An 11,752-nucleotide genomic window follows, 5' to 3' on the forward strand; every position below is an offset into this window, starting at 1 on the left:
TTGATTGATAGTCCCAATATTTTCTATTTTAAAATATGCTTATTAGATTTCTTTCTGAGAATTATATGGAACGATTGAGTCTAGTCGAAGTTTGTGTGTTAAATAATGTAAATGGACTTTTTATTTTATTTATTTATCTTTCATCTTTTTTATAATAAAAAATATAATAATAAAATAAAAAAGACAATGTTTTCAAACCACAAAAACAAAACTAAAACACAAACCAGCAATAATCAATTGTCACAGTAACACATTCAAATCAAAGGACGTCATTCCTCCACAATCCAAAGATGCTCTCTTGTCTCAAAAACCAAGATGGCGACAGCCAAAATGCCAAACTTGAGGCTTCAAAAACGTCAGTCTACAAACCAATGGGTGACATCAAAGTGACTACGTCCACTTCTTATACAAAGTCTTTGTCGTTCACACACTCACACAGATGGAAAGCAAAGCAATTCAGGGTTCACTATCATTGGAGCCATTTCAGCGATGGCGAGCGAGTCGCGCTATTTAATTGTAGACTGGTTTGACACCAGTTTGAGGTGTGGGTCAGGGTGATGGAGTTTCATGTTGGACGATCCGGGCTACTTTTGTCATAGTTTGACTGAATAAATGGATTGGTACATGCAATTTAAGTTCTAGCTTTTTGGCAATTTCTGTTTTTTGGGTTTTTAATTGTGTGGAAAGAACACCATCTATAACGAAAAGCGCATGTAATCAATGACGAAAACAACCCAAGAACATTTCATCATGTGGACATGTGGAGAAGCTTGAAATCAAACCGCTGAGCTTCTGCCTCTGAGCCACAGCAGCCCCATATACATGTAACTCAAGGACATATCTTTATCTTTGCATAAAGCTTTGCATAAAGCTTTGCATAAAGAAGTAACTTTGCTTTTCACCCTTTAATTCTGAACGAAGCATATCGGGCAACAGGTTTACACCAGACTCTGGGGGAAGCCACTACACTTAAGCCTAATATAAAAACAACAAGAAACAACAAGAAACAAACAACGAGCTGATTGTGAACGTTGGCGCTGTGGTGTCAGCTGTCCCTTTAATTCGATATTTCCATCAGCTGTCATTGAACAGATAAAAAGACACTCTTGTTCCCATCTCATCAAAGTGGGAATTTTGAGGTCAAAATGTTCTAAAGGAACCAAAGATGAGGGCAAAATAGTTTATATTTGAAAATCTGCTGCAATGGAGAGGATATTTTTAGGAAACACAAGTTCTTTCTTTCTTTTCTACTCACCACAAATCAGTAAAAATAAACTTGTTTTAATTGCCATAAAATCTGTCTGTGAATGATTTCCCGAGATACAGTAGTTCTTCTGCTGTTTCACATTCACATTTCCTCTTTCTTACGAAGCAAGCAGAAATCATGAAGCAACGACAGTATGACAATATTGGGGTGAATTTCCAGAGTTGACTCACCACAGCTGTGCCAATAGAAACTCTTTAAATGGCCTAGTTGTGCTTCTGTAATTGTTTTTCAATTCATACTTCATGTTGTGATTGTGCCCTGCGACAGACTGGAGACCTGTCCAGGGTGAACCCTGCCTTCGCCCATTGACAGCTGAGATCGGCTCCAGCACCCCTGCGACCCTTAACTGGATAAGCAGGTTACGGAAAATGGATGGATGGATGGATGGATGTTGTGATTGTTCTCCGACATGAGATGTTTTTGTGGGAATTTCCTGACATAACTGTTGAAGTAGGGAAAATGACTTCAGTACATCCTTCTAGAGTGAAGTGTCATTAGAGGACCTGAAACCAGGGCCACATGAATCTGGTGTTTTCCCTCCTTCAAGGAATATTTTTTAACATTTAGGGAAATAACCTTTATTTCAGATAGTGAGATGAGAAGATTGATACCACTCTCATTTCTGTAGGTTTAATATAAGGCTACAGCCAGCAGCCCATTAGCTTGGCTTAGCACAAAGACTGGAAATGGGGGGAAACAGCTAGCCTGATTGAATTAGTTGAAGATTGTCTGAAATCATGCAGGTTCACCAGAAACTCCTTCAGCTCAGACTCCAGCAGAGACCAGTCCACAGAGACCAGTGGACAGACCCAGATCCAGCAGAGACCAGTCCACCGTGGACAGACCCAGATCCAGCAGAGACCAGTCCACCGTGGACAGACCCAGATCCGTCTTCTCCGCAGCCTTTGACCTGCAGTTGGAGCTCCGGAGGGAGGAGGAGAGCTCAGCTCCCGGCAGCAACAGCGTCTCCTCCTCCTCCTCCTCCTCCAGGAGCAGAACTTCTCCTCTCTGGGAGTCAACACCGACACCACACTGCTGGAGATCCAGGATATATTGCTGGACTACGGGATAACCAGAACCAGGACTGAGTGGGTCAGTCTGTCAGACCCTGCTGCAGTAAAATGAGAGGTTTTCTAAAGGGAGTCTTGTGCTCGGAAACACTACCACTTTAGTCCACAGGGGGCGCCAGAATCAACACAAAATGAAAGTTCCTTGTAGTAACTTTACATTTTGCTTTACTATTGAATGACTCATGAAGATATACCCGAATAATTAATGCAGCATTTATCAAGAATTAGGGAGTAAAATGTGGGGTTTTATAAAGGGTCTTCCTGCCCTGTTGAGGACAGACTGGCCCTTGTTTCACCCGTTGATACAGATAACACAAAGTGAGTGCTGATAAAGCTCTTTCAGTGGGCTTTTAGACCACGTGTATTTTTATAAAACCACTGAGGTTTTGAATCTCATTTACAAAGGGGGTCCTGGCCCAGATGGCAGCGTAAAAATGTCAAAATGTCACATATAAAAACACAACAAACATTAAATAAGAAATACAACATAAAAAAAAATGTAAAAGAGAAGACAGACTTAAAACAAACCAGCAAATTACATCAACCAGATAACTGTCATTCAGTGATCAATTCATATTTTATCCTGTTGCACATTTGACGACATAATCTATATGAGCAATTTAGATTTCCGCTGTCAGCCTGACATCCTTGTCTGCAACCTTTGAGAAGAGACCTTTCGTTGCCCCCGACAGGAATCATAAAATGTTTACTACACCTCGTTATGTGTGATATACATTGAGGACTTTACAGTGTGACATGCAGATATCAGGCACTCTGACATGCAGATATCAGACATAGATGTTTGCAAAAGCAGAGATAAAAACAAGTTGTGTACTTCTATCAACATGCCAGTCACACTTGATAATTTGTTAATGCTTAGCAGGATTTCATCATACATCCTGCATTATTTCATGCATTATATCATCACGAGTCATTCAATAGTTAAGCATTACTTAAAGTTACTGTAAGGAACTTTCATTTTGTGTTGATTCTGGCGCCCCCCGTGGACTAAAGTGGTAGTGTTTCTGAGCACCAGAGTCCCTTTAGAAAACCTCTCATTTTACTACAGCAGGGTCTAACAGTCCGACCCGCTCAGTCCTGGTTCTGGTTCTCCGAAAGAGCAGAGAGGAGAAGCTCTGCTCCTGGAGGAGGAGGAGGAAGAGGAGGAGGAGGAAGAGGAGGAGACACTGCTGCTGCCGGGAGCTGAGCTTTAACAGGGACAAAAAGAGTAGTTTTCTCTGAATGAAAAAACGTAGTCTCCACAAAGCTAATGACAAACTACAAAAAAAACATGCCAACGAGATGCCATGAGATAAACCCGGTGTTCCTCACAACAAAACCACTTTGTTAGGTTTAGGAAAACATGCTCGAACACGTCACTTTAAAACAACACTTTGGGACGCACGGTCTCAAACACCGGTCTCGTTGTTGAGGTTGTCTTTCTCTGTATTAAATACTACGTCACAATCTGCAACCATTGTATAGCCAAGTGAAGGCCAATGGAAAAAATCCCATTGGCTTTTTGCAGAGGGAACCTTTCAAACTAACTTCCTGGTTGGCCTACAGAAATCGCCACCATGAGATTTCCTCCATATATGATTTTTACCCTTATTAAAAAGTGTTACCAACATGGTAACTGAGCTGCCAGTTCATGCACAAGACATCAAACCCCCAAACTGCTCCCTGGTTGCTGTATAGTAGCTGCTCATTCTAATGCCCTGTGTTAAATGCAGATTAAATGTCACTACATTGTGTAGTAGTGTGCGATAAAAGCTGATTTACTATTCATCCATCTGCTTTCACCTCCACTACATATATGCAAGCATATTGAGCGTGACAAAACATAACAATGATCCACTATTTCATGGCACTGATTGGGAAAAACGATGAATGCCGTGACGGGGATTCTCCCATTCTTGCAACTCAGTAAGATCTAGTGATTATCTCTGTGAATAAGTTACCACTTGTATCATCTTGTGATCACAACGTACTTCTGTTTAGCAGAGTCTTATGCAAGCGTGAAATCGTGGCCTGCTTGCAGATTTATCTGGATGATTTATATGGGGGGGGCGTAACAGGCAGTCGGACAGTATAAAGCTGAGCTAGTGTTGGAGAAGGGATACACACTCAGAGAGACAGAGCTGCAGCCATGGACACCATCACACTCAAACAGAACAATGCCCCAGGTAAACTTTGGATTCTGCAAAAACATGCACGATTTTAAACTTCTAATCAATTATGTTCTTATTCTGAAAATGTGACTTTTTCTTCTTGTTTTTGTAGCGCTCAGTAAATCTAAGTCAAGGAAGAACATCAACCACTTCACGGATGTGCACGGTCTGCCTTGCATTGAGAAGATCGTGAGCTCGGTGGAGGACACCCCTGAGCCCATCAGCACCATCATCACTGGCAAAATCCCAGAATGGATCAGCGGAAGCTTCTTGAGAAACGGGCCGGGGAAGTTTGAGATCGGAAACCAGAAGTGAGTATCTTTTTCTTGATGCTTTTTATAACCTACGTGGACCGCGTCACAGAAGCTGACTCTGCAACCATTGAATAGACAAGTGGAAGCATTTAAAACAATAGATTTAAATTGACTTTCGATTGGCATTGCTTTTGTGCACAAATTACTGGTTTTCTATTTTGTGACAATTTCACAAACTAAGTTGAGACTAAGTTGGATTGTAGTGTAGTTCCTTGAAAGCTTTACTTTTGCCTTTTTCCCTTCTGTAGATTGCATTCAGGCTCTAAAACAATGTTTAACTCCTCAGGTTCAACCACTGGTTCGATGGCATGGCTCTCCTGCACAAGTTCAAAATATCCAACGGACAGGTGACCTACAAAAGCCGCTTCCTGTCCAGCGACAGCTTCAAGGCCAACAAGGAGCACAACCGCATTGCGGTGTCGGAGTTCGGCACCGTCAACATGCCGGACCCCTGCAAGAACTTCTTCCAGCGCTTCCTGTCCAGATTCCAGTTACCAAGTGAGTCATTTTTTGCTAAAACTGCATAAATGGGACCTTTTAATGCAGCAGATATTTGATTTCATCCTTATTGTTGTGGTTGTCCAGTTAACTCCTTCCTTTTCCCTCCTCTAGAGGCAACAGATAATGCCAATGTGAGCTTTGTGACCTACAAAGGCGATTATTACGTCAGCACGGAGACCAACGTCATGCACAAGGTGGACCCTGAGACCCTGGAGACCACTAAAAAGGTATGTTTTTAAAGGTTGTTGTAGCTGATAAAGCTGCAGAGACACAATCTGTCAGTTTTATTGACCTACAAGTATAATGTATGAAATGCTGCTGGATGGAACCAAAAAATTGGAAGTAAAGAGTTAACAAGGTCCTTGGGCTCCTGTTTTTGTACCAATAATCCTGCAAATTTCCCCACTGTGGGACTAAAAAAGGATTATCTTATCTTATCTTAATTAGGTGGACTGGAGCAAATTCATTGCCGTGAACGGAGCGACTGCACACCCTCACACTGAGCCCGATGGAACCACGTACAACATGGGGAACTCTTACACCCCTAAAGGTACTTCAATGGAAACACCACCAACAGTCTGTTTGTGTATTGTCTCCATGTGCAAAGAGAAACTAACTCTCTCTCGACAGGAGCGACCTACAACATCATCAGAGTGCCGCCAACCAAGGCGAGCCCTGAGGAGTCCCTGGAGGGAGTCACGGTGCTGTGTTCGATTCCCTCGTCGGAGAAGAGCAAACCGTCCTACTACCACAGCTTCGGTGAGACAAAGAGTTCTAGAATCAAAGCTTTCCGTCTGGACTGTAGAAGCATTTAGAAAAAGTTAGATTCAGTCTTTGTGAGGATTCTACCAGGACTTCCTGTACTGGATCGGTATCAGTGCATTCATATAGTCTACTGAACTTGTTAAGTGGACTAGGTATTGGTTAGATCAGATAGATTTTCTTCTTAGTGTTTCGGCTATCAGTCACATTCATTCAGTTAAAGCAATCCCTAGATAACTTCAATACAAATGGTCAATAGTTCAGCTTTAATCGTGATTCAATTGCCTTTAATAAATACACCTGTCTTCAAAAAGGCCCCCATATTATTCCTCTTGGTATTTGCAATATAATCCCTTGAAAATTATTTTTAGGTTTTTTTTCAGATATGATTCATAGCCATAGATTTATACAAAATGTTATTACTAAAAACATGGAGATAATTGATTTATTTATGGCTGTTGACAGTATCTCATTTAGTCATCAGATGATACAAAGAGATATCTGAAATTCCCTATTATAATTTAAAATAATAACAATAAAAATATGATTATATATAAACTATATAAAGTAAAGAAAATAAACTATTCAATTAAATTAATATTTTCTTATTTCTTTGGTATTTTTTGTCATATATGCAATGATGTTGTGCAATGGGGTTCATCGAAACTACCTTAAGCCACAGTCAAGGGCTGCAACAAGCAATTATTTTCATTATGAATTAATGGCGCCAATTATTATTAAATCAATTAACCATTTGACCTATGAAATCTTATCACGACTCCCCAGAAACCCAGGTGACATCTTCATCTTCTTGTTTTGTCTGAAAAAAAGTCCAAAGTGTTCAGTTTACTATGAAATATCATAAAGAGAATCTTTATATTTGAGAAGCTCAAATTGTAACATGTTTTCACAATTTTTGCTGGATAATCAATTACCAAAATAGCTGTTAATAGAGCTATGTGTTGGTTCCGCATCCTCAGAATCTTGTATCCATCTAGTTTTCTTATGAAATCATCTGCAATACCAAATACAACTGAATCGTTCCTTCCAGAGTTCTGAGTAAAAAACTAATACAATATTCTAAATCCATTACAGCGATGTCCGAGAACTACGTGGTGTTCATTGAGCAGCCCATCAAGATGGACCTGTTGAAGATCGTGACGGGAAAGCTGAGGGGGAAAAGCATCAGCGACGGTTTCTCCTGGGACCCGAAGCTCAACACCATCTTCCACCTGATCCACAAGCAGACCGGAGAGGTGAGTCTTCAACGCGGACCTCGAGTCCTCCACGAGTCTACTCACTCTTCTTTTGCTTCTTTTCATTCTTTCTGTTCAATCCCCCGTGTTTCAGGTGAGCTCCCTCAAGTACATCGCCAAGCCGCTGTCCACGTTCCACCAGATAAACGCGTACGAGGAGGACGGCTTCTTGATCTTAGATATGTGTGCTTCAGATGATGGCCAGGCGATCAATAACTACAACGTCCAAAACCTGCGCAAGTCTGGAGAAGACCTTGACGAGGTAAGAGGGTTGTATAAGGGATTCACCAATCATTGATTTTCATTATGCATCATATGGATGCACAATGGAATTTGGTTGTAGCCCATTTGTAAGTCAACGAACACACGACAAACAAAACAAAACAAAAGTACAATCTTGTTGGTCATTTTTTGAATTTTTGCACTTCACAAAAGTCGCATTTTGTCGTAAAACTTTTGATATAAAAGACAGTGAAAACAGGTATTTAGACAGACTAAACCCTCGAAAGCAGCGTGAGTGAAGCTACAATGCCGATGTGTGTTAAGTACCAGGATGTTCTCACACCAGCAACGAGGTCTTACTCGTTATTTTACTTCCCGGCTGAAAGAGTCGCTGGACGAAACACATCACCTAAGATAACGTTACATTTGCATCATAGCTAAGTGAGCTTGCTAACTAGCAACCAAGCTAACACCCATTTTGGTGGCGTACACTGTCCGAGATGGGAGATGTAGTTTATTGAGCGGTTTCACTCAAAACTAAATGATACTGATGACAAAATGTAATTTATCTTTTGAACTGACAAACATCATTTGTTAAAATTCATGGCACATTTAAGACTCGATTAAAAAACGTTCTGTAAACAGCAGCAACAAAAACTACATTCAAATTCTCAGGGCAGATAATATGTCCAAACATCTTCAAATTTATAATTAAACATGAGAAAAAATACATTGTCCATCAACTTTGACTGTGTTTGAGCACCAAACATCATTGATGTAAACACAGAGTCAACCTCCTCTCTCGAGAGAGTAACGGTTACTCTTCATTTATACTAGAATATTGCCTCCATATAACAGTAGAATACAAGTATTTTGCTATAAAATATCAAGATTAGGACCAGGATCTATCAACAACACCACTAAATACCCATGTTCATTGGTTTTCAGATGTTTTAGGTGGTCCTTTGGTTGCTTTTTGGTTTTGGATGGACATATAGTTGGTTTTTTTGAGGCTGAAAAGATGTTCTCATTTCCCCCCTCAGGTGTACAACACCTTGTGCAGAGTCTTCCCCCGGCGTTTCGTTCTGCCTCTGAACGTGGACCAGGAGACGCCCTACGGCAGGAACCTGAACCCGCCCAGCACCGCAGCCACTTCTATAAGAATTGCCAATAACAAGGTGGGAATCTACATGTATAAACACATATATGACTTAATGCTTCATATATATATATATATTATTAATATAATATCTATCTAACAGGTCTTCTGTACCCATGAGGACCTCCACGGAGAGGATCTGCATCAGTATGGAGGTCTGGAGTTCCCTCAGATCAACTACGGCAAGTACAACACCCACCCATACCGATACTTCTACGGCTGTGGATTCAGACATCTTGTGGGAGACACGCTGATCAAGATGGACCTCAACGGCAAAAACATGAAGGTGAGTTTGATTTACTTCTATCAAAGATATATAAAAGAATATATAAAGTAGAGTTTTGTGCCTTAATATTGTAGCAAAAAAGGGGACATAAGTTCTTATATACATCCAACAAAAAAAAATTTCAGATTTAAATTTGCACGATTTGTAGTACTTTTATATGATTAATAAGTCAAAAGTAGAATATGATAATGAACTTGAACTCATGAGCACTTCCTGTATTTTTGTTCACAGGTGTGGGAAGAACCGGGTCTCTATCCCTCTGAACCAGTCTTCGTACCGTCCCCGAATGCCACAGAGGAGGACGATGGCGTTGTCATGTCCGTGGTCATCACACCCAATAAGGTCGGTCAAATATTTGTAAATCAATTTATCATTTTGTAACGGCCACAATGTGACACGTTTTGCTTTTAATCACAAGCCATGAAAGACACAACTGATGTTTGTCAATGTAAAACATAATTTTTGCACGTCAAGTAAGCCACATTTTGTAGTAAAACTTATGACGTAAAAGACTGAAAATAGGTATTTAGACAGACTAAACACACAAAAGTGGCGTAAGTAAAGCTACGATGCCGTTGTGTGTTAAGTCCCAGGATGTTCTCGCACAAACTAAGGGTCTTTTTGTTGATATCACTTCCTGGCTGATAAAAATAGTCACTGGATAAAACACATCAGGTAAGATAATGTTACATTTGGAATAGCTAGCGAGCCAAGCTAACGGCCAAGTTGGTGACAAACACTGTGCGAGATGGGAGATGTAGTTCACTGAGTGGTTTCAACCAAAACTATGTGATACTAATGACAAAATTTGACTTTCTTGACTTGCAAAATTATCTTTTAAATGGACAAACATCATGTGTAATTCATGGCACAAATCAAACTGGATTAAAAAAAGAATAGTCATTTGTTAGAGGATCTAAATCCCCACATGCATCTTCAAAGAAAAATCATTTTGATGCTGAAATATATCAATAGTGATGCAAAATCTAAATTTGTAAACGCTGATTTCTGTAAATCTGGAAAAGCTTTAAACACAAACTCTTTCTCGATTCTTTTTCCAGGACAAGAGTACGTTCCTGCTGGTTTTGGATGCCCGGACGTTTGAGGAGCTGGGCCGAGCTGTGGTTCCCGTCAACATCCCCTACGGCTTCCACGGCACATTCCACAACACGGCATAAACGAGGGAATCCAAAGAAAACAAGATGAATGAACCTCTGACCTCCCACGGATTGGAGGAGTTATAAACTATGTAAATATCGTCTGTCTCAAAGTTGTTCTTTTTCTCATTGTATGCCGTGAATTTAAAGGTCACTACAAATATATTAATGTTGGTTTATGGTTTATGCTTTTAGATGTTTGTTTAAGAAAGGAGATGCACTTATGACTTCTGGTGACTAGTAGTTCTCTTGAATACCTATGTTGAATACACTTCCTGTAAGTCGCTTTGGATAAAAGCGTCTGCTAAATGACTGTAATGTAATGTAATGTACAGTTTGCTCCCAAAAAAAGTATTATTGTATTGTTGAAGCTGATAAAATGTCCTGTTGTAAGTAAGTTGTTCTTTCTATACTTTAAAACCAGTGTTTTGAACATTTCAATATAAATACATGTTGAGTAGAGGGCTGTGAAAAATGCCGAACGTTGCATAAAATACAGCAAATCTTTATGGCGTCCTGTTTTGCAAGAGCGAGCAGCTGATGGAAAGTCAATGCACAGCTTTGGCACAGTGCCCACATGTTGGAGAAAAGATATGTTAATACAATTCATTATGTAATGAGTGACTCGTGTATATGACTTGGTAAAAATGTACATTTTAAATGCATGCATGAAAAACTAAATAAACAAAACTACTCAAACATCCAGTCAATGTGCATTAAATTATTTCTGTTTGTAGTAATAATTAAATATATATATATATATATATATAGAGAGAGAGAGAGATATAGTTTGCTTGCTAACTGAAGGTAGACATTATATAACAGGAGTGTCACTGTTATATATTGTAAACAGATGTTTTTTGATGTAATTGGAATACTATCAATAGTTTGAAATATATATATATAAATATGTATATATATAAATATAGGCAGACATTATATAACAGGAATGGAAAATATTGTAGATGGAGATTTTATGTTTGAAACTATATATATATGTATATATATAAATATGTATATATAGGGCAGATATTATAATAGAAGTGTAAAATATTGTAGACTGAGATTGTTTTGATGTAATTGGAATACTATGAATAGTAACTGTATTTCAGTTACTGAATTATTAAAAAGAATTACCAACACACTTCTCCAATATTACAAGTTCTTAATATTAGTAATGTGTAATGTATATATATTTATGAAACGAGTGTGGCGCACATGCTCCCTCTGCTGGCTGGTCATTCTGTCTAAATCCTGCTTTTTAAACTGATTAAAAAACACCTGAGAGGCTGCACAAAGCAGAGAAGGCAGAAAAGAGACAAGGCTATTTATTCACTTAAGTTCCCTCTTTTGGTTTTTGTATTTGGTGGGTGTGTAACTTTATCAACAATGACAACATGTACAAGTCTGTCTCACCTGATGGGCACTTTAATTCTTTATAAACAGTAATACAAACATTTATGCATACTGAATTTTATGTTAGTATTCTTTCAAAAATCATGTATTAAGAGTGAAACAAGTGAAATAAATATCCAAAAGGAGTTATTACTAAAACTCAACATTTAACACATATATTAGTGTCTCTTA

The 11,752-nt window shown here is 39.1% G+C and overlaps 2 protein-coding genes across 5 annotated transcripts in view; one reads left to right on the top strand and one right to left on the bottom strand.

Annotated features, from left to right (window-relative positions):
* Positions 1 to 4,735: 4,735 nt before the first annotated feature.
* On the top strand, positions 4,736 to 10,186 carry bco2b (beta-carotene oxygenase 2b). The gene is made up of 11 exons (XM_054601019.1): positions 4,736 to 4,819; positions 5,109 to 5,320; positions 5,435 to 5,550; positions 5,771 to 5,873; positions 5,954 to 6,082; positions 7,181 to 7,341; positions 7,436 to 7,603; positions 8,607 to 8,741; positions 8,826 to 9,008; positions 9,240 to 9,350; positions 10,070 to 10,186. Exons 2-11 carry the CDS (start codon positions 5,131 to 5,133, stop codon positions 10,184 to 10,186), a joined length of 1,413 nt encoding a protein of 470 aa, XP_054456994.1. The 5' UTR covers positions 4,736 to 4,819; positions 5,109 to 5,130.
* A 1,328-nt stretch (positions 10,187 to 11,514) lies between these two features.
* LOC129095632 (myosin-G heavy chain-like) overlaps positions 11,515 to 11,752 on the bottom strand; it is a 2,694-nt gene continuing 2,456 nt past the window's right edge. For all 4 annotated transcript variants that reach the window (XM_054604154.1, XM_054604162.1, XM_054604171.1 and 1 more), the window contains exon 5: positions 11,515 to 11,752. This exon is cut by the window's right edge and continues 218 nt beyond it. The gene's annotated coding sequence lies outside the window, so the exon portion shown is untranslated.

The sequence above is a fragment of the Anoplopoma fimbria genome, chromosome 1 (assembly GCF_027596085.1).
Source record: "Anoplopoma fimbria isolate UVic2021 breed Golden Eagle Sablefish chromosome 1, Afim_UVic_2022, whole genome shotgun sequence".
Classification (NCBI taxonomy): Eukaryota; Metazoa; Chordata; class Actinopteri; order Perciformes; family Anoplopomatidae; genus Anoplopoma; species Anoplopoma fimbria.